This window comes from Cherax quadricarinatus, chromosome 29 (genome assembly GCF_038502225.1).
Source record: "Cherax quadricarinatus isolate ZL_2023a chromosome 29, ASM3850222v1, whole genome shotgun sequence".
NCBI classification, from domain to species: Eukaryota; Metazoa; Arthropoda; class Malacostraca; order Decapoda; family Parastacidae; genus Cherax; species Cherax quadricarinatus.
In genome coordinates, this window is record NC_091320.1 from 25,317,702 (window position 1) to 25,345,659 (window position 27,958).

The window sequence follows — 27,958 nt, forward strand, 5'->3', positions numbered from 1 at the left end:
AGTCATGGCAGCCCTAGTCCATGAACCTGGTACCCCCGGGCCCCTTCTTGATACCGCACCCCGTTCTGACCCCGCCTCGTCTTTGGACCACTCTTCAGACATTCCTCATGCCTCTGTACCTATTGCCGGTGCTGTTTCCTCACCTGCTTCAGGTACTGAGGCCTCGACTGACTCCTTCGATTTATCGGACCTTCGCTCTCCTCTGACTATGCTTCCGGCCTCTCCCTCTACGGTGCGGCAATTTTCAAATCACCGACCCATTCCACGTCGGACCAACTCTGGTCCCACGCCTAAACGACAACGACAATTACCTGCTGATGATACTTCTCCACCTTCTCGTTCTTCTCAGAAACGATCGACACGTCCTTCACTACCTTTCCACGCTCAGTTTCAGACTGAACAGTGGACTAAATTCTTCACTTTACGACCAACTTCCTCTACTGCCTATCTTTCTGACCATAGTATTGGCAAGGCACTCCTACGCCATGTTGGTAAAGATATTTCTTTTCATGCTCTTAAGAGCGGTACACGCATCATTACCGTACAGAATGCTACCCAGGCTCATGAGCTCTCTCGTCTTTCCCATATCGATACTGTTCCTGTCACTCTTGAAAAACATCATTCCCTCAATTCTTGTAGTGGTACCGTCATTCTGCCCCATACCATAGTTCAACAAAATTTCCAGACATGTGGCACTGACATTCTAGAACAGCTGGAACTCCAAGATCTCCCAATCCTCAAGGTAGACACTTACGTTCTTCCTGCCCGTGGGCGGAGACGATACCCTAGCAATGTGGCTCGTTTAACTTTTGACAGCCGAGAACTCCCATCCTCAGTTTATATAGCAGGACATCGGTTACAAGTTCGAAAGGTGATCCCTACACCACAACAGCGTAGAAATTGCTGGCAATTTGGCCATCCAGCGAAATATTGCAGATCTATTGCCGAATGCCCAGTCTGTGGTGCCGATGACCATTCTAATACGTCTTGCAATCGATCTCCCTCTTGCCTTAACTGTCATGAGGCTCACCCTTCGTACTCTCGCCGTTGTCAGGTCTATTTAAACGAGCGGGAAATCCGTTACCTCAAAGAGACAGAAGGTCTCCCTTATGCCTTGGCAGTTTCTCATCTCCGCCTCCAAGGGAGACTCCCACGTGTTTCTTATTCCCATGTTTCAAAACGTCCCCCCACTTCTAGTATCCCATCTTCTACACCCACCTCTGTGGTTACCTCTCCCATAATCACTCCTGTATCTAATTCTTTTGCTGTCCTAGGCTCAGACGTCCCTACTTCAACGCCTCAGTCTAATCTCGCTTCTTCGAGTTCTCTCTCACAAGCCTCAGTATCGACGAGACCTCGTACGACACCTCCTCCCAATCGTCCCTCTACTTCTCAAAAGTCAAAAAAAGGTCCGGTAACACCTCCTTCCCATCTTCCACCTCCTCATTTTACCCTCCCTGTCTCTGTCCCTAGTTCTTCCCCTCTCACTGGCTCAGTTATAAGTGCAGAGGTTCACCCTCCTCCTCGTAATGTACCTTCCTCCCCTGTTCCCTCCCAAGTTTCTTCCTCTTCTGCCACCTCCCAGGTTCCTGCCTCTTCTGTCCCCTGCCATGCTTCTCCAGTTCCCTCCACCCTTTGGCCCCCACCTACCTTGGTACAGTCCAATACAGTTCCAATCTTTACTCATCCTCCCCCTACCATTCCCAATATTGTCTCCCATACGACATCTCTGAATTCCGAAACACTTGAAGCAATTTCTGAATATATTGCAGAGACCAAACCATCAATGGACACTGATCCACCTTCCGCTCTTTCTCTCTCCTCTGCTCCATCTGCGCAACTCCTTTCTTCACAGCGCACCGTTCCTTCGCTGCTTGAACATTTTCCACTGCCTCCGCATGTGGACTTTTCTAACCCTTCTAGTCCGTAGGAACCCTTACCTGCGGATTTCAGGTATCTTTATCATTGCCAATCATGGCCTATTTACAGTGGAATATACGCGGCCTCAGGGGTAATCGGGGTGAGCTTCAGATGTTACTCTCCCAGTTTGCCCCTGTTGGTCTTTGCTTACAGGAACCAAAATTACACTCTGCTGTTATTTCTCACATCTCAGGCTATAATTTATTGTATTCTTCAGATCCTTTTCCTGATGGGACCTTTAATGAAAGTGCCCTTCTTCTCCGCACTGATATTCCGTACCATCAGCTATTTGTTCATACTTCGCTGCATTACACAGCAGCCCGTATCCACTTACATAGGTGGTATACGCTCTGTTCTTTATATCTCTCTCCTTCTCGGGCATTATCTATTCTGGATTTTGCCTTCCTTGTTTCGTCATTACCGCCACCAATTCTGTTACTTGGTGATTTTAATGGCCACCATTTCCTCTGGGGGGGGGGTCTCACTGTGATTCCCGTGGAATTCAGTTAGAGGCTTTTCTTGCCACCCACCCCCTCCATGTTTTAAATACAGGTACTCACACCCATTTTGATCCTCGGACTCATACTCTCTCTTGCATCGATCTCTCAGTTTGCTCTTCCTCCGCTGCATTAGACTTCACTTGGTCTGTTCTCCCGGACTTACATGACAGTGATCATTTCCCAATCATTCTTACTTCCCCTTCATATTCGCCACCTCTTCGCACCCCACGCTGGCAATTTAATCGGGCAAATTGGAACCTTTACTCACACCTAACTGTTTTTAAAGAGGTTCCTTCTTCGTCCTCCATCGATGAGCTTTAACACCTCTTCTCGTCCTCCGTTTTCACCGCAGCTTCTCATTCTATACCCCAAACTTCGGGCAGGCATTCTCAGAAATGCGTGCCTTGGTGGTCTCCTGCTTGTGCTCGTGCAGTACGTTTGAAACGCGCTGCATGGGGCAGGTACCGGTACAATAGAACCACAGAGCGACTCCTTGATTTTAAACAGAAGCGTGCGATCACTCGCCGTGGTTTCCGTGACGCTAAACGCACTTGCTGGCGAGATTATGTCTCCACCATCACCTCTGCTTCCTCTATGAGTGCAGTCTGGAAAAAAGTACAAAAACTGAGTGGTAAATATTCTCCTGACCTGGCTCCTGTTCTGCGGGTTGCCGGTGTTGATATAGCAAACCCACTAGATGTTGCCAATGAAATTGGCAATCATCTGGTCCGTATTTCTGAGGGACTCCATCTATGCCCCTCATTTCTTTCCTCAAAGTCTGCCAGAGAGTTAGCACCCTTGGACTTTTCTTCTCTCAGAGAAGAACAGTATAATGTGCCTTTTACACTTCAAGAACTGGAGGCAACACTCTCAGCTTGTCGATCATCGGCAGCTGGGCCCGACGACATTCATATTCGTATGCTACAACATTTACATCAGTCAGCCCTTGCAGTCCTATTACGCCTTTACAATCTTATTTGGTCACAAGGAGTTCTTCCACAGCTGTGGAAATCCGCCATTGTTCTCCCTTTCCGCAAACCAGGCACTACGGGACATGAAACCTCCCACTATCGTCCCATTGCTCTTACCAGTGCAGTTTGCAAAGTAATGGAACGCCTAGTAAATAGACGTTTAGTGTGGTATTTAGAGACACACAACAGTCTCTCCACTCGTCAATATGGCTTTCGTAAGGGACGTTCTACCATAGACCCCTTACTACGCTTGGATACGTATGTTCGTAATGCCTTTGCGAATAACCACTCAGTTATTGCCATATTTTTTGACCTTGAGAAGGCATATGACACAACTTGGAGGTATAATATTTTAGCCCAAGCCCACTCCTTAGGCCTTCGAGGCAATCTACCATCCTTCCTTAAGAACTTTTTAACTGACAGGCATTTCCGTGTTCGGGTTAATAATGTGCTCTCCCCGGACTTTATCCAAGCTGAAGGTGTTCCCCAGGGATGTGTTCTGAGCACAACACTTTTTCTCCTTGCTATTAATGATTTGGCCTCTAGTCTTCCATCAAATATTTGGTCATCACTCTATGTTGATGACTTTGCTATTGCCTGTGCAGGCGCTGACTGTCACCTCCTTACAGTTTCTCTCCAACATGCAGTCGACCGTGTTTCCAATTGGGCCACCACACGTGGGTTTAAATTTTCCAGCACTAAAACCCACCAAATCACTTTCACTAGACGCTCTGTCATCTCCGATCATCCTTTGTACCTCTATGGCTCCCGTATCCCTGAACGTGATACAGTCAAGTTTCTGGTCCTCCTCTTTGATCGTAGGTTATCCTGGAAACCTCACATTACCTCTCTGAAGGCAACTTGTCACAGCCGGCTGAACCTTCTTAAAACCCTTGCTCATCTTTCGTGGGGAGCTGATCGTCGAACCCTCCTTCGCCTACATTCCACCCTTATTTTATCGAAACTTGATTATGGTGACCAGATCTATTCAGCGGCATCTCCTGCTACTCTCTCTAGCCTTAACCCCATTCATCACCAAGGATTACGTTTATGCCTTGGTGCTTTCCGCTCTTCCCCTGTCGAGAGCCTCTATGCAGAAGCGAACGTTCCATCCTTATCCGATCGCCGTGATGCCCATTGCCTGCGCTACTATGTACGCTCTCATGATCTCCGCAATCCTTCCATTTATAGAATGGTCACTGATATTAGTAGACATTCTTTATTTGTTCGCCGCCCCTGTTTACTCCGTCCCTTCTCTCTTCGCCTTCATTCGCTCTTGTCTTCTCTTCAACTACCACCTTTCTATGTACATGTAGCATCTCACTTTTCCCTACCCCCCTGGGAAGTTCCAGCTGTTCGAGTCTGTTCTTTCTCCCTCCCTTGCTCGAAAGCCCAACTGTCTACGGTCGCTTCCCGCTCTCTTTTTCTTGACCACTTTCACTCTCATTCTCATGCCATTGCTGTGTACACAGATGGCTCTAAGTCTTCTGACGGCGTAGGATTCGCAGCAGTGTTTCCGGACAGCATCGTACAAGGGCATTTACTATCTTCGGCTAGTATTTTTACTGCTGAATTATATGCCATCCTTACAGCACTTATCCGTATTGCATCTATGCCTGTGTCATCATTTGTGGTTGTCTCAGACTCCCTTAGTGCTTTACAGGCTATACAAAAATTTGATACACCTCACCCCTTAGTCCTCCGTATCCAACTTTGGCTACGCCGCATCTTTACCAAGCATAAAGATATTGTTTTTTGTTGGGTCCCTGGTCATGTTGACGTACAGGGCAATGAACAGGCAGACACTGCTGCGCGGTCAGCAGTACATGACCTACCAGTTTCTTATAGAGGTATTCCATTTACAGACTATTTTGCTGCAATATCTTCCCACCTTCACACCCGTTGGCAACAACGTTGGTCTACTATGCTCGGCAACAAACTTCAGTCTATTAAACCGAGTATAGGTTACTGGCCGTCTTCTTATCAGCAGTGTCGAGGTTGGGAGACTACTCTCTCCCGTCTTCGCATTGGCCATACTCGTCTTACTCATGGATATCTCATGGAGAGGCGTCTTGCTCCTCTCTCTGAGAATTGCCAAGCTCCATTATCAGTCAGCCACATTCTGTTGGACTGCCCACTTTATCAACGAGCACGCAGAATTTACCTCTGTCGTCGTCTTCGCTCCGCTGCTCTCTCTTTACCTTCCCTTCTCGCTGATGGACCCACCTTTCATCCGGACTCTCTCATTGACTTTTTGACAACGACTGACTTACTTCACAAATTCTGATACCTTCAGCCCTTTCTACTTCAATCTCTTACTACCCTCTACCCCCGTACTATCCCCTGCCCCGCTGTTTTCTGTAACCTGCTGATCATCCCCCCTCCCTTCTGCCATCCAATTCCCTTGCTTCCTTCCCTACCCTGCAGCGCTGTATAGCCCTTGTGGCTTAGCGCTTCTTTTTGATTATAATAATAATGTGCCCATAGAATAATTTTGTAATATGAAAAACAAAATCATATATTTCAGCGTCACCCAATAAAAATATATCCCTTTCCTTGACTTCATTAGGTTACCGTAAATAATTTACGCTATTCTGTGTGAAATTGCAAAAATCTAAATCTGTCATGAACTCAAGTGAACGTTAAGTACAGTGAAATTATCATACTTGTTTTGCAACATATGTGTCGGTATTTTACACCATTTATTTTCAACATATGGGAATCTTTATTAAAGAAACGTTTCGCCACACAGTGGCTTCATCAGTCCAATACAAAGCAGGAAGGTAAAAGTAGAGGAGTTTGAGGTAATCAGTCCCTTAGCCTGGAGTCGATGTGTTCAGCATAAGTGTCTCACTTCTTCAATTTGTCGGTTTTCAAAACCATTCATCACATTATGTCTGTTCTGGAAAAATAGCTGTATAGTCCTTGTGGCTTAGCGCTTCTTTTTTTTTATTTATTTATTTATTTATTTATTTATAATTTGAGCACACTTACAGAGGTATAAAAAAAAATACAGATAAGAGCAGCATGCCAAAGCCACTTATACTATGCATAGCATTACGGGCTGGCTTAAAATTAACTTAAGATTAACTAAGCAATGATGAAATCAGTGAAAAACATTAATGTAAACTGATTACTATAAAGCACAAGTGAGTATTACAAAGACAGGTCATATGGTTGCATGCATTGTTGTAAATTCAGTAGAATGGAGTATTCTGTTAGGTAGTGAATTTAAAAAATAATAAAGTTAGATTGGGTTTTAGGTTTAACATTTATGTGATATAATTGTGAGAAACATTTAAGATATACAATTTATAAGGTTCAGTTATTCAGTATTTATTTGGTTTTGGGTGAGTAAGTGATCTTTGAGAAGAGACTTGAATTTATAAACAGGTAGTGTTTCTTTTATATTAACAGGTAATGAATTCCAGATTTTAGGGCCTTTTATGTGCATTGAGTTTTTGCATAGCGTGAGATGGACACGAGGAATATCAAAGAGTGATCTGTGCCTTGTGTTATGGTCATGTGTTCTGTTGAGGTTGGCAAGGAGATGTTTGAGGGGAGGGTTAATATCAGAGTTGAGTGTTCTATGTATGTAATAGGTGCAGTAATAAGTATGGATGTTTTGTATGGTGAGTAGGTTGAGTGTATTGAATATTGGTGGAGTGTGCTGCCTGTAGTGAGAATTTGTTATCATTCTAACTGCAGCCTTTTGTTGGGTAATTAGTGGTCTGAGATGGTTACTTGTTGTTGAGCCCCATGCACAAATTCCATAGGTGAGATAGGGGTAAATAAGAGAGTGATATAGGGCCAGGAGGGCTGACTGTGGAGCATAGTACCGTATCTTCGATAGTATGCCTACAGTCTTGGAAATTTTCTTAGAAATTTGTTGTATATGTGTATGAAATTTGAGTCTATTATCAAGGTGGATTCCTAAGAATTTTCCCTCTGTTAGCTTTGTGATAGGTGATCCGTTTATCATTATGTTAAGAGGGACATCTGTAGCTCTGTTACCAAACTGAATGAAGTAGGTTTTGTCAATGTTTAGTGTAAGTTTGTTAGTACTCATCCAGGTAGATATTTTCTGTAATTCGGTATTTACAGTATTGGCTAGCGTGACTGGGCTCGGGTGGGAGAAGACGTATGTTGTGTCATCAGCAAATAGTGTGGGTTTGAGTAATTGAGAAGCATTTGGTAGGTCATTTATGTATAGGAGAAAGAGAAGAGGGCCAAGGACACTTCCCTGTGGGACACCAACTGTAATTGGTTGTGCAGAAGAGTTTGCCCCATTTGCGTACACATATTGGCTTCTGTTGCTGAGGTATGACTTGAGGTAGTTGAGGGAGTGCCCTCTTATACCATAGTGTGATAATTTTACGTGGAGCAAGTCATGGTCAACTGTATCAAAAGCTTTACGTAAGTCAATGAAGATCCCCAGTGGGACTTCTTTTTTCTCTATTGCAGTGTATATATGTTCTAGCATGTGTATAATAGCATCATTAGTATTTTTATTAGGCCTGAATCCAAATTGGCAGGGGTTGAGTATGTTTTGGGAGATAAGGTAGGAGTAGATTCGTTTATGAATTAATTTTTCGAAGATTTTTGAGAGAGGGTGTAAGTTGGATATTGGCCTATAGTTATTCAACTCTGTTTGGTCTCCTCCTTTGTGGATCGGGGTGACCCTTGCTATTTTGAGTACTGTAGGGAAGGTGGAGGATTCAATGGATTTGTTAAAGAGTGTTGCAATGATTGGTGATAGCACTTGTGACACTTTTTTGTATATAAAGGGTGGTAAGGTATTTAAATCTCCTGCCTTGTTTTTTAGTGCGTTGATAATAAGGGAGACTTCGTATGGGTTAGTCGGAGCTAGGAACAGTGTGTTCGGGTAGTTGCCGGTGAGGTAGTCATTTGGTGGGGTATCTGAGCTTGGGATTTTATTGGCAAGGTTTTGTCCTATAGTGGAGAAGAAATCATTGAGTCTGTTTGCTGTTTCTGTTGGTGGGAGTTGGGGTTCATCTGATTTTGCTAATTTTATTTCGCTATTTCGTGATATCTTTTTTGTTCCCAGAATTTCTGATAGGGTTTTCCAGGTCTTTTTTATATCACCTCGTAAGTTGGATAATCTGTTCTCATAATACAATTTTTTTGCCCTTCTTATCAGGCTGGTTAGGATTGACGAGTAACGTTTTGTTTGGTCTCTGGTTATGTGACCCATTCTGTACTGTTTTTCATATTGGTGTTTTGTATTTATGGATTTGAGAATGCTGGGTGTTAGCCAGGGACTGTTCAGTCTCTTAGCTGTCATCTGCTTAGTTTTTTTAGGGCAGTGCTTGTTATAGAGGTATTGAGTCTTTTTTAGAAAATTATTAATACATTCGTCAATATCTGTATTGATTTCTAGCTCAGTGTGCCAATCAATGTTTGCTATAATAATAATAATCAGGAAAAATAAAGCTTATGAGGAAAGATGTTTCCTAATAAAAATGTTTTAATATTACATACGTGTCTATTTAAGTAACAAAAATAAAAACTACTTTCCGGATTTGTATCAATTATCAAAACTGAAAAAAAAATCACGTGACAATAATCACTTCTGTATAATTTCCTTGTAATTATGTTATGATTTTATAATGAGGCCGATTACTTTAGAAAAACATACTGAATATTAGAGAGGAAATAGATCTAGGTGTATTTATAGTATTTTACTTATTTGAATGTTATTTTCTGTTTGTGTAGTGATTAATTGAATTTAGCGCTAATAATTATTACGGTATCTACTGCTATTCAAACTTTAATGAGTATTTCATTAAGTGCCTGAATGATATCGAGAAACATATATTTAGCATGAGAAAAGTAATGGTGAATTAATGCGGGTATTTTTAATATATTTTTGATGTTAATGAGTGAATGAGAGGAGGTACTAGTTAGTGTGGCGGAGGTCGTGGCGGCGGAGGAGCCGCCAAAACCAAACTAGACGCCATTCTGGAGCCTCCGCCCGCACGTCTTATCTCTTCCCCGGCCACCATCTCTGCCATGTCTTTCGGGAGAGGCAATAACGAGTGTCGCATCTACGTAGGCAACCTGCCTCCGGACATCAGGACCAAGGACATCGAGGATCTGTTCTATAAATTCGGGAAGATTGTGTTTATAGATCTGAAGAACCGTCGTGGGCCACCATTCGCCTTCGTTGAGTTTGAGGACTCAAGGTGAGAGGTGGCGTCTTGAAGATGCCGGGCCCAGGAGCTACTTTTACACTCTCCTGGTTAATCATATTGCCATCACCAGTGATCTAGAGTATTATTAGTGAATGTTATGTTTGAGAAGGATGTTACCTTGTATTAGTGGGTGTACAGAACACGAGGGCGCGGTGTGACGCCTACTTATCTGACTATAATTTTAAGCAAGTTTTGATTTAGACTTTGCATACATAATATGGCTTTGTTCTTACAGTGGTCTTGGTGACGCACGTTACGGCCATATAAAAATTGCATTACGAGGCGCTAACCTAGTTAAACTAGTCAAAAAGTGTGACTTCCCTACCGGGAATCCAGTTAATACTGAGGAATATAACTCAATTAAACTCTACTTTACAGTTAGTTCTCATGTATATAAATATTAATATATTTAGGACCCCAATGGAAATAAGTTGCTTCATGTGACTTTTTTTCGATTATCTTAGATAATTTATGCTGTGATAAATTTACTTAAATGTACTTGTACCTACACTTTCTTATTAATCTTGAGCTATCCAGCAGTTAGAATGAGTAAGATTGTGAATATTAATGTGTTATATATATGCATTTGCATATCTAATTGTCTCACTAGATATTGATATATACAATTTTTGTGGCCTGATGGGTAAAGCTCCCACTTCACAGGGTGAGGACCTGTGTTCAGTTCCCAATAAGGGTAGAAATATTAGGTGTGTTCCTTACACTGGTTGTCTATGTTCACCCATCTGTAAAATGGGTACCTGGGAGTTAGTCAACTGGTGTGAGTCGCATCCTGGGACAAAACTGACCTAATTTGCCAAAAATGCTCTGCATAACAAGTGGCTTTCTATATAATAGTATGTCATTGATGTCAGCTAGGCCTGTTTACCATGTACATGTACCTGTAGTAAATAAAGAGTATTGCAAGTTTACTCAGGTTCGTTGCACAGTTTTAGATTTTTGTAATTGTTTTACACTACTGTAAATTACCTAGGATAACCTAATGAATTCAAGGAAAGGGATTTATTTCCATTGGATACTGCTGAAATATTTGTTTTTGTTATATTACAACAGCATCCTATGGACTTTGTGGTTATTGTATATTTTGTATATGCAGTGACTTGAAATAAAAAATAAGTAAATAAAATAAATTTAAGTATTTTCAGAACAGTAATATATTTGGTCATTGATCCTGCGTTCCAGGGAATACAGGTTTAGGAACCTCAAGCGCTCCCAATAATTGAGGTGTTTTATCTCCGTTATGCGCGCCGTGAAAGTTCTCTGTACATTTTCTAGGTCGGCAATTTCACCTGCCTTGAAAGGTGCTGTTAGTGTGCAGCAATATTCCAGCCTAGATAGAACAAGTGACCTGAAGAGTGTCATCATGGGCTTGGCCTCCCTAGTTTTGAAGGTTCTCATTATCCATCCTGTCATTTTTCTAGCAGATGCGATTGATACAGTGTTATGGTCCTTGAAGGTGAGATCCTCCGACATGATCACTCCCAGGTCTTTGACGTTGGTGTTTCGCTCTATTTTGTGGCCAGAATTTGTTTTGTACTCTGATGAAGATTTAATTTCCTCATGTTTACCATATCTGAGTAATTGAAATTTCTCATCGTTGAACTTCATATTGTTTTCTGCAGCCCACTGAAAGATTTGGTTGATGTCTGCCTGGAGCTTTGCAGTGTCTGCAATGGAAGACACTGTCATGCAGATTCGGGTGTCATCTGCAAAGGAAGACACGGTGCTGTGGCTGACATCCTTGTCTATGTCGGATATAAGGATGAGGAACAAGATGGGAGCGAGTACTGTGCCTTGTGGAACAGAGCTTTTCACCGTAGCTGCCTCGGACTTTACTCTGTTGACGACTACTCTCTGTGTTCTGTTAGTGAGGAAATTATAGATCCATCGACCGACTTTTCCTGTTATTCCTTTAGCACGCATTTTGTGCGCTATTACGCCATGGTCACACTTGTCGAAGGCTTTTGCAAAGTCTGTATATATTACATCTGCATTCTTTTTGTCTTCTAGTGCATTTAGGACCTTGTCGTAGTGGTCCAATAGTTGAGACAGACAGGAGCGACCTGTTCTAAACCCATGTTGCCCTGGGTTGTGTAACTGATGGGTTTCTAGATGCGTGGTGATCTTGCTTCTTAGGACCCTTTCAAAGATTTTTATGATATGGGATGTTAGTGCTATTGGTCTGTAGTTCTTTGCTGTTGCTTTACTGCCCCCTTTGTGGAGTGGGGCTATGTCTGTTGTTTTTAGTAACTGAGGGACGACCCCCGTGTCCATGCTCCCTCTCCATAGGATGGAAAAGGCTCGTGATAGGGGCTTCTTGCAGTTCTTGATGAACACAGAGTTCCATGAGTCTGGCCCTGGGGCAGAGTGCATGGGCATGTCATTTATCGCCTGTTCGAAGTCATTTGGCGTCAGGATAACATCGGATAGGCTTGTGTTAATCAAATTTTGTGGCTCTCTCATAAAAAATTCATTTTGATCTTCGACTCTCAGTCTGGTTAGCGGCTTGCTAAAAACTGAGTCATATTGGGACTTGAGTAGCTCACTCATTTCCTTGTTGTCATCTGTGTAGGACCCATCTTGTTTAAGTAGGGGCCCAATACTGGACGTTGTTCTCGATTTTGATTTGGCATAGGAGAAGAAATACTTTGGGTTTCTTTCGATTTCATTTATGGCTTTTAGTTCTTCCCGCGATTCCTGACTCCTAAAGGATTCTTTTAGCTTAAGTTCGATGCTTGCTATTTCTCTGACCAGTGTCTCCCTACGCATTTCAGATATATTGACCTCTTTTAGCCGCTCTGTTATTCTTTTCCGTCGCCTGTAAAGGGAGCGCCTGTCTCTTTCTGTTTTACATCTACTCCTCCTTTTTCTTAGAGGAATAAGCCTTGTGCATACATCGAGTGCTACCGAGTTAATCTGTTCTAGGCATAAGTTGGGGTCTGTGTTGCTTAGTATATCTTCCCAGCTTATATCGGTTAGGACTTGGTTTACTTGGTCCCACTTTATGTTTTTGTTATTGAAGTTGAATTTGGTGAATGCTCCCTCGTGACTAATCTCATTATGTCGGTCTGGGGCTCCGCGCATACATGACTGAACCTCAATTATGTTGTGATCTGAGTATATTGTTTTTGATATGGTGATATTTCTTATCAGATCATCATTGTTAGTGAAGATGAGGTCTAGTGTATTCTCCAGTCTAGTAGGCTCTATTATTTGCTGGTTTAAATTGGATTTTGTGCAGAGATTTAAAAGCTCGCGTGAGTGTGAGTTTTCATCAGAGCTGCCTCCTGGTGTTATTACTGCAACAATATTATTTGCTATATTCCTCCATTTTAGGTGCCTTAAGTTGAAATCCCCCAGGAGCAAGATGTTGGGTGCGGGAGCTGGAAGGTTTTCCAGACAGTGGTCAATTTTTAACAGCTGTTCCTGGAATTGCTGGGATGTTGCATCCGGAGGCTTGTAGACTATCACAATGACTAGGTTTTGGTTCTCGACCTTTACTGCTAAAACTTCCACTACATCATTTGAGGCATTTAGCAGTTCTGTGCAAACAAGTGACTCTGCAATGTACAGGCCAACCCCCCCCCCCTTTTGCCTGTTCACTGTCACATCTGTATAGGTTGTAACCTGGGATCCATATTTCATTGTCCAAGTGATCCTTTATGTGGGTCTCAGTGAAAGCCGCGAACATTGCCTTTGCCTCTGCAAGCAGTCCACGGATGATAAGACCATATGAAAGGAGTACTACAGTAGGTCTACTGACCCATGCTAGGCAAGGCTAAGTTGCCCACCTATTCGTGTATTTGTATAACCTATTTTAAAAGCTACCCAAAGTTTTCACTTCAGTGATCCTTCTCTGGGAGTTTGTTCCACTCGTCCACAGCTCTGTGGCCAAACCTCTCGCTGAGATTTGTGGTAAATGTGTGGGTGCTTGTGGCTTAATTGCTAGCATCCCCAGCTTGCATTGTGGGACAGGATCAATTCAGGCTTGGGTGAAAGATTTGGGAAAGGAATAACTTCTGTACATTGTTTCACTTAAGAAAACCTGAATTTATTTTTTAAATGGAAGCAGTTTGCATTTTCAGTTTGAGACCTCTCATTTGCCATGACAGAATTGCCACATTGTTGAGCAGTAAATTATTATGCACATCTAACTCCCTTTTGCCTATAATCAGATTTTTAATTGATACTGGTTATTTTTGTATTTGTAGTTTTTAGTTTTTTCTTTTTATTGAATGGTGAATATAAATTTTATTGTCAAGTGTTGTGCGACCTTCATGGTTGAAGTGCTCTGTAAATATCACACCTGCTACTACTACTACCACTTCCACCTAGGTACTGTAACCATATTTTGTTGTCAAGGTAGTCTTTAATATGCTTAACTTGTTGCTTAACCCTTTGACTGTTTTGGTCGTATATATACGTCTTACACGCCACTGTTTCAGACGTATTAATACGCGTAAATTCTAGCGGCTTCAAATCAAGCAGGAGAAAGCTGGTAGGCCCACATGTGACAGAATGGGTCTGTGTGGTCAGTGTGCACCACATAAAAAAAATCCTGCAGCACAGTCCATAATGAGAAAAAAACTGACTTTGTTTGGATTAAAACACCGACTTTGAGGTGTATTTTCAAATAGTATTTATCATTGTATTCTCGTTTTCACGGTCTCACGTGATAAAATGGAAAACATATTACAGAAATAGTTTATTTTGATTAGTTTCACGATGAAAATGACCTCGAAATTGAGCTCAAAGTAGCGGAAATGTTTGGTTTTTACCAATGTTCAGGAGTAAACAAATCACACCACACGTCCAGTACACGTCAACTGGGGAGTCTAATATTCTTTCACTGGTGCACTGATATTATTTATACCATTTTTACAATAATGCATTAGTCTGTATAACACTAAATTTTGTATTTTTTGTATGAATAAAAAATCAAAATAGAAAGCAATAGTAATCTAAGAGGGGCCTAGAGACGTGACTAATGAACAGAGGATGTGTTAGTGCCAAGAATGTCTGCATTGCTTATTCTGGACCCTATTTTGAAATTGGCATCATTAATTTGTGTGAAATTGGCCAAATTGCCAATTCCTGACCACTTTATTGGGTAGTTCAAATCGGTAAATGGGCGGTTTCTTGTACTCAGCTGATAGAAAAAATGGAGTTCTGAAGAAATAGCTGTGAGTTTGGTCAGCTGGAACAACGGAATTGGCCAAAAACAGGGCTCAAAGTCGGCAAAATCGCCGATGCGTATATGTCGTCGAGACCGCTAACTTTGCAGGAGCGTAATTCCGTGAGTTTTCAACAAAATTTTGTACTTTTTGTGTCATTACCATCGGGAAAAGATTCTCTTATCATTTCACAAGAAAAAAAAAAATTTTCCCCCAAAAAATTTGCGACATAGAAAGGGGCTTGCGACAGTCAAAGGGTTAAAAGCTTTGGGCATTTAGTATACAGTGGACCCCCGCATAGCGATTTTAATCCGTGCAAGAGGGCTCATTGTTATGCAAAATGATCGGTATGCGAATTAATTTTCCCCATAAGAAATAATGGAAATCAAATTAATCTGTGCAAGACACCCAAAGGTATGAAAAAAAAAAATTACCACATGAAATGTTAATTTTAATACACATAAACTGAAAAAGGCATGCACAATTACATGACACTTACTTTTATTGAAGATCTGGTGATGATTGATGGGATGGGAGGAGGGGAGAGAGTGTGTTAGTGTTTAGAAGGGGAATCCCCTTCCATTAAGACTTGAGGTGTCGAGTCCTTTTCTGGGGTTACTTCCCTTCTTCTTTTAATGCCACTAGGACCAGCTTCAGAGTCACTGGACTTCTTTCGCACAACATATCTGTCCATAGTGGCCTGTACCTCTCGTTCCTTTATGACTTCCCTAAAGTGTTTCACAACATTGTCAGTGTAATAATCACCAGCACGGCTTGCAATAGCTGTGTGAGGGTGATTCTCATCCATAAAGGTTTGCACTTTCAGCCACATTGCACAGATTTCCTTAATCTTTGTAGTAGGCAACTTCTTCAATTTCTCTCTCCCCTCCTCTGAACCAGTTTCCTCAGGTATGGCCTCTTGCTGTTGAAGTTGATCTATCAGCTCATCAGTGGTTAGTTCTTCATTGTCCTCCTCCACCAACTCTTCCACATCCTCCCCACTAACCTCCAACCCCAAGGACTTTCCCAATGCCACAATGGATTCCTCAACTGGCATAATTCTCTCAGGGTTAGCCTCAAACCCTTCAAAATCCCTTTTGTCTACACATTCTGGCCACAGTTTCTTCCAAGCAGAGTTCAAGGTCTTCTTAGTCACTCCCTCCCAAGCCTTACCTATAAGGTTTACACAATTGAGGATATTAAAGTGCTCTCTCCAAAACTCTCTTAGTCAGTTGAGTTTCTGAGGTCACTACAAAGCACCTTTCAAACAGCTTTTGTGTACAGTTTTTTGAAGTTTGCAATAACCTGCTGGTCCATGGGCTGCAGGAGAGGAGTGGTATTAGGAGGCAAAAACTTCACCTTGATGAATTTCATGTCCCCATAAAGTCGCTCTGGCACGTCTGTAGGATGACCAGGGGCATTGTCTAACACCAGGAGGCACTTAAGGTCTAATTTCTTTTCAGTTAGGTAATCTTTCACATTGGGGGCAAATGCATGGTGTAACCAGTCATAGAAAAAGTCCCTAGTGACCCATGCCTTACTGTTTGCCCTCCACAGCACACACAAATTCTCCTTGAGGACATTCTTCTGCCTGAACGGTCTGGGAGTTTCAGAGTGATACACTAATAAAGGCTTCACTTTGCAATCACCAGTATCATTGGAACACATCAACAAAGTAAGCCTGTCTTTCATAGGCTTATGTCCTGGGAGTGCCTTTTCCTCCTGAGTAATGTAGGTCCTGCTTGGCATTTTTTTCCAAAACAGGCCTGTTTCATCACAATTAACCCTTTCAGGGTCCAAGGCCAAAATCTGAAGTCACGCACCAGTGTCCAAGAAATTTTGAAAAAAAAAAATTATTTTTTCTTACAGAATTAAAGAGCATATTTTTGTGAAGGTAATAAAACAAAAAAAATTAGAATCTGATCAGTACTTACCGAGATACAGTGCCAAGAAGTTTGTAGAAAATGATGTGGTGGCGGCAACATCGACGAATTCCACATACGCGTATTATATTATTTTGTTTTAGTTGTTTTTTCTTTTCTTTTCCAATTTTTTTCTATTCCTACTAACATTTGGGGCCTGAGAGACCAATACTGTATATAATTTATATATATAAACTCACTGTATTGAACACAATAACCGCACTAAAGTTATTATCATATTGTTTACCACTGTTGTTTATTACAATAAACATGCACAAATATTGTATAATACTAATGTTCTATCATATATTTACATATTTACAATCACTGGACATGGTTTTAGAACTGCTGGAGCTTGTGGAACTCCTTGAAACAAGGCACCATGCACAGAGGCACCTTACATTCCTCACACATAAACCGAGTGTCTTTGCGTCTTTGTTGCCGTCGTTTTGTTTGTGCACAGACAATGCATCTCTTCTGAGCAAATTTCTTTTGAGTTGAAGGAAGCTGTATTATGAAATGATCACCTTCTCTTCTCAAACGCTTGGGTATATTGTGATGAATTCGAGGACCATGTTGTATTGCAGGTGTTGTTACCTGGTACTTCATTATGAGTTGTCTGACAACAGACAAACAAAATTCACCATACGGTGGTCTGTTACCAGTCTTTATTTGGTACATATTATATGCATTCAGCATTGAAATGTCCATGAGATGGAAGAAAAGTTTCATGTACCACTTGTAACTCTTACGAACACAGTCAACAAAACCAATCTGCATGTCACACTTGTCAACCAAGCGCATGTTTTGTGTATAATCAATCACTGTCACTGGTTTTCGAATACGTTCATTAGTCACTCGATCAACTTTGCCACTGTCTTGCATTTCATTACGGTGAATGGTTGTCAACAATGTGACATCTCGTTTGTCATGCCACCGTAATGCCATGATGTCATTGGCAGTAAACACCTGCACGTCATCACCACGAACACCTGCGTTGAGCCTGGGCATATGTTTACGATTAGAACGCACTGTGCCACACACATCTGTCTTGTTCACTCGCATGAAATCACTGAGTAATGGGCTTGTGTACCAGTTATCGGTATATAATGTATGGCCCTTACCAAGATAAGGTGCCATCATGTTTCTCACTACGTCACCTGATATACCCAATAACATCTTGGTATCTTTCAATGTTTTACTACCCGTGTATACAACAATATCCAACACCAGGCCACTGTCACAATCACAGAGTACAAACAATTTTATACCAAAGCGGTTCCTCTTGCTCGGTATATACTGCTTGAATGACAGTCTACCTTTGAACAAAATCAAAGACTCGTCAATTACAAGATTCTTGAATGGATAAAAGTATATCCTGAACTTTTGTTTGAGATACATGAAAACATTTCTAATCTTGTGTAACCTGTCACTTCTGTCAGGCCTGGTTTTGTCAGAGAAGTGCAACATACGTAACAGTAAGATAAACCTGTTCACTGGTATTATTTCACTGAAGGATGGGGTACAAATTAGCCGATCTGTGGACCAGTATGCTTTTATATTATGCTTATAGACGTGAGGCATAAGCATTATTGTTGCAAAAAGCAAATACATTTCTGCAACAGTCGTCTCTTTCCACCTGTGTAGTCTTGACTGTGGTGATAAGATCGTATTTGCCATGGTGTACTGAAAATACTTATTACTTTCCCTGACAATAGTTTCCATCAATGGCTGGTCAAAGAATAATTCAAAGAATTCCAGTTCATTGGCCGTGGTTCCAAGGGGACAGGTAGGTAGAATTCCACTTTGCGAGTCATCAAAGTGGTGAGGGCTGGGAACAAAATTGGGATTTTGCTGCCAATCCCAGATACGGTTTGCTGGTGGATACTGGACATCATAGGCTGGTTGTACGGGTGGTTGTGGCGGGCTGGTGGGTGACGCTCCGCTTTGTCCTTGAACTGACGAGTCAGCAGCGTGGGTTCCCGCGTGGCACAGCGAGTCACGCATGGCGGTGCCACTACCACCACCAGCCCCACTAACACCATCCACTGATGTCTGTGGCCCATCCATGCCAAGTGTAGCCACATCATCCTCACTATCACTACCTAAAACGGGTGTAGGGCCACGGGATGTACTCCGGGATGTACTACGGGATGTACTCCGTCCCCTGGGCACAGCATAGGGTACACTACCCGAGCGCATGCGGCGGCGCACATACCGACGCTTCACTGGTGAATATGTTTCCTCACTATCACTACTCGAATGATCGTCGAGCGCAATAAAATCACAATCCACGTCAGAATCATCGTCATACTGAAGTCAGAGGCCAGGCCACGGGAAAATATTAGTTTTCTCTTACATTTAGGAACACCCGACCGTGAGTCACGAGTGCCCACACCAGAGGTAGAAGGTCGAGGATCGTCGGGGTTTTCTGCACTATTATCGATATCCTGGTCATTATTTTCGGTCACTAACTTATCAAAGCCGTAGAATTCGTCTTCATTTCCACTTCCATCAGTGTCAGAACTATCAGACAGGAAGAGGAGAGTCCCAATTTTCCGGGGAGTGAGAGCTGACTTGCGACGAGACATGGTGAACAAGGGTGACTGAGCCGGCGTTCCCACAATGCTATGCAGGCGCCTAGATTTTTTGTTTACGGCGCACACCCACGGCGCAGACCCATTCTCTCATATGTAGGCCTATGAGTGCTTTCGCGCTAAATTTGACGGCGCTAGAATTTTGGCGTAGATCTACGGTTTGGACACTCACCGACCAGCCGTAGATCTACGGGACGGACCCTGAAAGGGTTAAAAACTTGTTCAGGTTTCAGTCCTTCACTGTCTATGTACTCCTTGAATTCCTGCACATATTTTTCAGCTGCTTTGTGGTCCGAGCTGGCAGCCTCACCATGCCTTATCACATTATGTATGCCACTACGCTTCTTAAATCTCTCAAACCAACCTTTGCTGGCCTTAAATTCACTCACATCATCACTAGTTGCAGGCATTTTTTTTAATTAAATCCTCATGCAACTTCCTAGCCTTTTCGCTTATGATCGCTTGAGAGACCTTATCTCCTGCTAGCTGTTTTTCATTTATCCACACCAATAAGAGTCTCTCAACATCTTCCATCACTTGCGATCTCTGTTTCGAAAACACAGTTAAACCTTTGGCAAGAACAGCTTCCTTGATTGCCTTTCTGTTGCCCACATTAGTAGCGATGGTTGATTTGGATTTCTTGTACAACCTGGCCAGGTCGGCGACACGCACTCCACTTTCATACTTATCAGTGATCTCTTTCTTCATCTCTATAGTAATTCTCACCCTTACTGCTGTAGGGTTGGCACTAGAAACTTTCTTGGGGCCCATGGTCACTTATTTTGCAGATAAAATCACCAAAAACACTGTAATAATACGAAATGTTCCGATTGTATGCTTGGATGTTACTGCGGAGGCTGGCTGGTAAACAATGCCACCGGCGACACATGTGAGGCTGGCTAAGGGCGCACATTGGACGCGTCTCGGATGAACAGCGGTGAGCGGGTTTTTGAGCGGTATGTGAGGCAAAATTTTTGCGATAAAAGCGAGCGGTATGCAGATTAAACGTTATGTGATGCCAACGGTATGCGGGGGTCCACTGTATTAGTTTTCATAACATTTATGAAGGTTTCCAAGGAAGATGCTTAGCTGGATTCGAGTCCTGCCATTTATGGTTACTTGGTGATGTCGTAGTAGGCTTGAAAGTATCTGTGTGTGATCTTTGAGTCTGCAGGAAGGGTGGGGATGATGTTCAGAGGGTCATTTGACTTGTGGCGTCTATACTTCTGGCAATACTCAACCTTACCTTGGTTGAGATATATCTGGCTGCTGTTGAACAAACAATTTCTGTTATTTTTGACCTGTCTTTAATTTCATAACAGGGATGCTGAAGATGCTGTCCACTCCCGTGATGGGTATGACTACGATGGTTATAGGCTGCGAGTGGAGTTCCCTCGTAATAGCCTTCCTGGAGCTGCCAGAGGAGCTTCTGGTAGGGGAAGAGGGAGAGGACCACCAGCAAGGCGATCACAGTATCGAGTCCTAGTTACAGGTCAGTTTGGACAAAGCAATAGTTTTTAATTTATTTCATTGTTGCATTTAGTTTTTCAAAAGATACATAAGTGTACATTTAGAACTATGGTTAAACCTCTCATTAACAAACTAATAGGGTTGAGGTGGTGTATAATAATGCCTATTGTCCACAACTTTCAAATTACAAAATAAATATTTTGTGATCGCTCAATTGTCTTCAGGGAAAAAAATGGGAAAAAAAAACACACCAATATTTGCTAATGTCACTATATTTGGAACAATGCATGCTTTTTTAGCTCTTTTGTGTTTTTATTCATTATTGAAAAGAAGTGATTATGGTCAGTACCTGACCAAGTGGGCTGTTGTTCATACATCAGCTTGCATATGGCCAGCAGTAACAGCCTGATTGATCAGATCCTGATCCACCATGAGGCCTGGTCTCAGAACAGGCGGAAGGGACATTGACCCCCGAAACCCACTCGAGGTAATGGCCCCAAATAAGAATAGTGAAGAAAAAATGTAATAGGAAAGCCGTATGAGCTACCATTGCACTAAAAAAAAAAAAAAAAAAAAACTTATTCCTTAACACAAAAATGGAATACATATGTCTTGTTGACCTGGGCAAGGAATGTGGCATGTCAATATCTACCGTATTTTCTATTATAACAAAATACAGTGGTCCCTCGTTTAGTGTAATTAATCCATTCCTGGAAGTGTTATTATCGAAATTTACGATTTTCGAATCAATTTTCCCTGTGAGAAATAATGTAAATACAATTAATCCGTTCCTGACACCCAGAAGTACTAAAAACAAAAAAAATTTACATGAAATATAGATGTAGTACATAAACAATACAATGGGACATGATGAATGAAACATTAACAGTATAACACTTACCTTTATTGGCAATTCTTCTTATTGTATGGAAGACTGGAGGGGGAGAGAGATTGCATTAGTTACTCATTGGAAGGGGAATCCCCTTCCATTAACACCTCAGGCACCAAGTGCTTTTCTTGGGTTACTTCTCTGTTTCTTAATGTCACTAGGACCAGCTTGAGAGCCACTGGAGTCCTGTCTAGCAAAATAACTGTCCAGAGAGCTCTGTTTCTGGCATCTCTTTAACACCTCCCTAAAATGGGCCAAGACTTTGTCACTGTACATGTTGCCAACATGGCTTGCAACAGCCTTGTCAGGGTGATGTTTCTCCATAAATCTTTCCATCTTATCCCACATTTCAAAAATCCCCTTAATTTCTGAAGAAGGCACCTTCCATCTCTCTTCCTCCTCCTCTGCAGCAAGATTTTGAGCTGCAATCTGTTGCTCTTCCTGCTGAAGCTCTTGCAGCTCCTTAGTGGTGAGCTCTTCGTTGTGGTCTTCCACCACTCTTCCACATCCTCCAAACTCACATCCAACCCCATGGAACTCCCCAGTGCCACAATGGATTTAACAACTGACATAGGCTCATCAGGGTCAGTCCCAAACCCTTCAAAATCAGTCTGGCCAGACAAGTTCATTCCCAAATATATGAACACATACACTTCCTCCATACTCCTCCCTCCAGTTTGATATTCAGTCTTTCATTACCTAATTCATTTGTTACCCTCATCACCTTGCTCTTACCTATGTTCACTTTCAACTTCCTGTACACACCCTCCCAAATTTGTCCATTAACCTTTCAACTTCTCTTCAGAATCTCTCAAAAGCAGTGTCATCAGCAAAAAGTAATTGACAACTCCCATTTTGTATAAGATTTTGCATATTTTAATCCCACACCTCTCCCCAACACTCTAGCATTCACTTTTAAAACCACATCTATAAATGTTAAACAATGGTGACATCACACATTCCTATCTAAGGCCTACTTTTATTGAAAAGAAACTCCCTCTCCTACATACCCTAGCCTGAGCCTCACTATCCTCTTAAAAACTTAACATTCACTAACCTACCAACTATTCGATACACTTGAAACATCTGCCACGTTGCTTCCCTATCCACCCTGCCTGATGTGCTTCCCTGTCCACCCTACTATATGCCTTTTCTAAATCCATGAGTAGTTAAAACCTCCTTAGTGCCAACTTCTTACTGTACCCATAATATCTTAATATCCTACCCTTTCTAAAACCTCCTTATTCATCAGCAATCCTGTTCTGTCATACCTTTGACTCTTTCAGTAATTACTATACACTACCTATAATTTTCAATCTTTTGTCTCCCTTTACTTTATACAAAGGAACTATGCATGCTCTCTGCCAATTCCAAAGTACCTTCCCCTCTTTCATACATTTATTGAACAGCGACTTTGCACTGTGTTTTCGTATGGTATTTATTGTTGTATTCTAGTTTTCTTGGTCTCATTTTATAGAATGGAAGACATATGACAGAAATTGAGATGATTTTGGCTGGTTTTACAATGAAAAGTACGTTGAAATTGAAATTGAGCTCAAAGTAGCAGAAATGTTCGATTTTTACCAAAGTTCAAAAGTAAACAAATCATGCCAAGCGTCCAATACACGTCAACTGGTGAGTCTAATATTCTTTCACAAGTGCGCCAATATTATTTATACCATTTTTTACACTAATGCAGTAGTCTGCATAACAGTAAATCTTATATTTTTTGTGAGAAAAATTCAAAGTGGAAAGCAAAAGAATGCAAGAGGGGCTTTGAGACATGACTAATGAACAGAGGAAATGTCATTTTAGTGCCAGGAATATCTTTCTTGTTTATTCTGGACCCTATACGGAAATTGGCATCTTTTGAAATTTGTGTGAAACTGGCAAAATTGCTAAATTCTGACCACTGTACTGGATAGTTGAAATTGGTAAATGGGTGGTTTCTTGCACTCATTCGATAGAAAAAAATGGAGTTCTAGCGAAATATTCATGTTTTTTGTTGACTAGTAGAGTGGAATTGGCCAAAAATGGGGCTCAAAGTGGACAAAATCGCCAATGTGTAAACATCGCTGAGACTGCTAACTTCGTGAGAGCATAATTCCGCAAATTTTCCATCAAATTCGTACTTTTGGTGTCATTATGATCGGAAAAAGATTCTATCTTTTCATAAGAATTTTTTTTTTTTTAATTTGGCCGACCCTGAGAACGAGTCTCGGAGAGGGCCTGTCGACCCTCAAAGGGTTAACTGTCCAAATGTAGATCTACTATTTTTTTTTTTTTACATGCTTTTTCACGGAGAAAATGAAGGTTAGAGCACTACGCGCGCAAACATGGATCCACGTTTGGACAGTTGAAGGGTTAACTTTTCTGTCTTGATCCCATCACTCCCAGATTCTTTGCCCTCTTTATTTTTACCCACTGCCTCGTGCACCTCTACCACTCACATCTGGCTCTTTTTCACTCCTAAAGAATGTTATTCCATCTTGGCCTATGCATGAAATCAGTCTCCCTTTCTTCATCATCATTCAAGAGCTCAAAAAATTCCAGCCATCTAAAATATTTATACATGTATACAGGCACTGGTCATGTTCCTATAACTGTTAGTCTGTGGGACTCGCTGAAACGTGCCTCCGTATACAGTGGTGTTTTATATTGCTTAAAATGCCTAACCCTGCAATTTGCTGGGTTCCTTGTTGTGTTTGCATAGACATAACATCTCTCCGAGCCCATTTCTTGTATTACCTGGAGAGGGTTTCGGGGGTGAACGCCCAAGCGGCCCAGTCTGAGACCAGGCCGCAGCAAAAAGTGTAATTAGTTATCACCATACTTCAAACGAGAGGGTATTTGGTCATCAGTACAGCAGTGCACTTCTTGTGCTGGTATTTCTGTATTTGTCTGATAAACAAACGAGAGTGGCCATATGCCAATCCGTGTCCAATCTTGATCTAGTACATATTGTATGCATTCAGCATTGCAGTGCAAACAAAATTAAAAAAATTGTCAGGTACCGCTTATAACTATTTGGACACTGTCAACAAATTCAATGTGCATCATGTTTGTCAACCGAAAACAGTGTTATTTATGGCAGCAGTTCATTTCACAATGGATTCATACATTTCTCTGTTTGCCTTTCTGTTTATTTCATTTTGTGCTCATGGATGAATGTTGACAGTGTCATTCCACATTTGTTATGCCACTAAAATGCTATGATGTCATTGGGATGAAATACCTGCGTTAAACTTTGGTCACGTTTTCATGTTCTGTGCACTATACCACACGTCATCTTTACCTGCAGGAAGTCGCTATGCATGGGTTTCATGTACCCTTTATCAGTGTACATCATGTACCCCTTACTGAGATATACAGTGGACCCCCCCCCCCCCCTTTTTTTTCTTTTTTTTTGTGCAATACATTGGTACCCCGGATTTCATCCTTAATCCGTTCTTGAAGGTTGGTCTAAATTAGAAACGAATGAAAACCGAAACAATATTTCCCATAAGACATGCAATGGAACCTCAAATTTTGAATTTACTCCATTCCAGGAGCTAGTTCTGAATTCGAAAAGTTTGAAAATGAAGCAATATTTCCTGTAAGAAATAATAGAAATACAATTAATCCATTCCAGAAACCCAAAAATATTCACTTATAGAGATTAATTATAGTTTTACATACAAATAGTGTACAATTATTTTTTTTTTTTTTCAACAAGTCGGCCGTCTCCCACCGAGGCAGGGTGACCCAAAAAAGAAGAAAATTACCTAGGATAACCCAAGAAATCCAGACAAAGTGCTATACTCTGCTTGAAGATGTGAGTAAAAATGATGACACAGTCTTGTGGCTCTCTGAGACAGAGAGCTAGACGGATAGACAGATAGACAGGGAGCTTGACAGACAGACAAATAGACAGACAGAAATGTTAGTGTACCAGTACCAGTGTACTAGTGTTCCACCCTCCTCCTCCTCTTCTTCCTCTTCCTCCTCTTCCCCCTACTCTTCCTCATACTCTTCCTCTTCCTCCTCTTCCTCTTCCTCCTACTCTTCCTCTTCCTCCTCCTCCTCTTCCTCCTCCTCCTCTTCTTCCTCTTCCTCCTACTCTTCCTCCTCCTCCTCTTCTTCCTCTTCCTCCTCTTCCCCCTAATCTTCCTCGTACTATTCCTCTTCCTCCTCCTCTTCCTCTTATTCCTCTTCTCCTACTCTTCCTCTTCCTTCTCCTCCTCTTCCTCCTCCTCCTCTTCCTCCTCCTCCTCTTCCTCCTCCTCCTCTTCTTCTCTTCCCCCTACTCCTTCTCCTCCTTGTCCATAGTGTAAATTACAAGGAGTCCGCAGCTGTCAAAGTGACATATTGGCTCATTACTCTTTCCCCCTCCGGCCTGTCAAAACAATGGGGTCGGATGCTGCTTCCCTCCTCCATTCTATCTAATTATCTTTCTCCCTCATTCTATCTGTCTGTCTATCTCTGTCTCACAGGTAACACATAAATACAAGAATACATGGTATAAATTACCTAGGATAACCCAAGAAACCAGACAAAGTGCTATACTCTGCTTGAAGATGTGAGTAAAAGTGATGACGCAGTCTTGTGGCTCTCTGAGACAGAGAGCTAGATGGATAGACAGGGAGCTTGACAGACAGGCAAATAGACAGACAGAAATGTTAGTATACCAGCAAAAACAAAGTGAGGGCGATGTTCATCTCATCTTTTGGCATCAGCTCTACCCTCATTTACCCTCATCAAAGGTCAGCACTTATCAGATGTTATCTCCCTTATCGTGTTACTGTCATGGGTGAACATTTATTATTACATATTATTATTATTACCTATTATTATTATTATGTATTATTATTATTATTATTATTATTATTATTATTATGTATTATTATTATTATGTATTATTATTATGTATTATTGTTATCATTACGTATTCTTCTTCCTCCTCCTCCTCCTCCTCCTCCTCTTCCTCCTCCTCCTCTTGCCTCCTCCTCCTCCTCTCCTCTTCTTCTTCCTCTCCTCTCCTCCTCCTCCTCTGCTCTCCTCCTCTTGCCTCCTCCTCCTCTTGCCTCCTCCTCCTCTTGCCTCCTCCTCCTCTGCCTCCTCCTCCTCCTCCTCTTCTTCTTCCTCCTCCTCCTCCTCCTCCTCCTCTGCCTCCTCCTCCTCTTGTCTCCTCCTCCTCTTGCCTCCTCCTCCTCTTGCCTCCTCCTCCTCTGCCTCCTCCTCCTCCTCCTCCTCCATTCTTGGAACAAGTTTGAAGAGCTTGTAGTTCATAATCACTATCATTATCATCACCAATGCTCCACATCTGAGTCTGGGATTTTGGGAAATAGGAGTTTCCTCTTTGATTCTGGTACAACTGAACGACGGCCCAGCACCAGAGGTGGAAGGCTGTGGGTTGTCTGGGTTTTCCTCACTATTACCCATATTATGGTCATTAGTTTCGGTCAAAACCTCACCAGAACCTTGAAACTCATCTTCACTGTCACTTCCATCTGTATTAGAACTGTCACTGGGGAACAAAAGTGTCCCAATTCGCCGAGGAGTGAGGAACTTCTTACCACAGGGCACGGTGGAAATTGTGTACTATGATGGCATTCCCACAATGCACCACTGGGTCCCAGATTTTTTTCCTACTGCGCACACCCACCACACAGACCCATTCTCTCACATCTAGGCTTATCAGCCTTTTCCTGTGAGATTTGAGGCCGCTAGAATTTATGCGTACTAGTACGACAAAAACCCCTACGCGTAAGACGTACTAGTACGACGAAAACCCTCAAAGGGTTAATCCATTCCAGAAACCCAAAAATATTCACATATAGAGATTAATTATAGTTTTACATACAAATAGTGTACAATTATTTTTTTTTTTTTTTCAACAAGTCGGCCGTCTCCCACCGAGGCAGGGTGACCCAAAAAAGAAGAAAATTCCTTTAAAGTGCAGGCATTGTACTTCCCATTTCCAGGACTCAAGTCCGACTATATGAACATAACCGGTTTCCCTGAATCCCTTCACTAAATATTACCCTGCTCACACTCCAACAGATCGTCAGGTCCCCTTCACTAAATATTACCCTGCTCACACTCCAACAGATCGTCAGGTCCCAAGTATCATTCGCCTCCATTCACTCCTATCTAACACGCTCATGCACGCTTGCTGGAAGTCCAAGCCCCTAGCCCACAAAATCTCCTTTACCCCCTCTTTCCAACCCTTTTGAGGATGACCCCTACCCCTCCTTCCTTCCCCTATAGATTTATATGCTTTCCATGTCATTCTACTTTGAT

At 42.0% G+C, this 27,958-nt stretch overlaps 1 protein-coding gene across 2 annotated transcripts in view; it reads left to right on the forward strand.

Moving 5' to 3' along the window:
- Window positions 1-9,332: 9,332 nt before the first annotated feature.
- The window catches only part of SF2 (splicing factor 2), a 40,424-nt gene continuing 21,798 nt past the window's right edge, over window positions 9,333-27,958 (forward strand). For both annotated transcript variants that reach the window (XR_008407303.2, XM_053779234.2), the window contains exons 1-2: window positions 9,333-9,597; window positions 20,640-20,809. Coding sequence is in view for 1 of the 2 variants with exons in the window: in XM_053779234.2 (XP_053635209.1) it covers window positions 9,425-9,597; window positions 20,640-20,809 (343 nt within the window). In the remaining variant the exon portion in view is untranslated. The remainder of the gene's footprint in view (window positions 9,598-20,639; window positions 20,810-27,958) is intronic.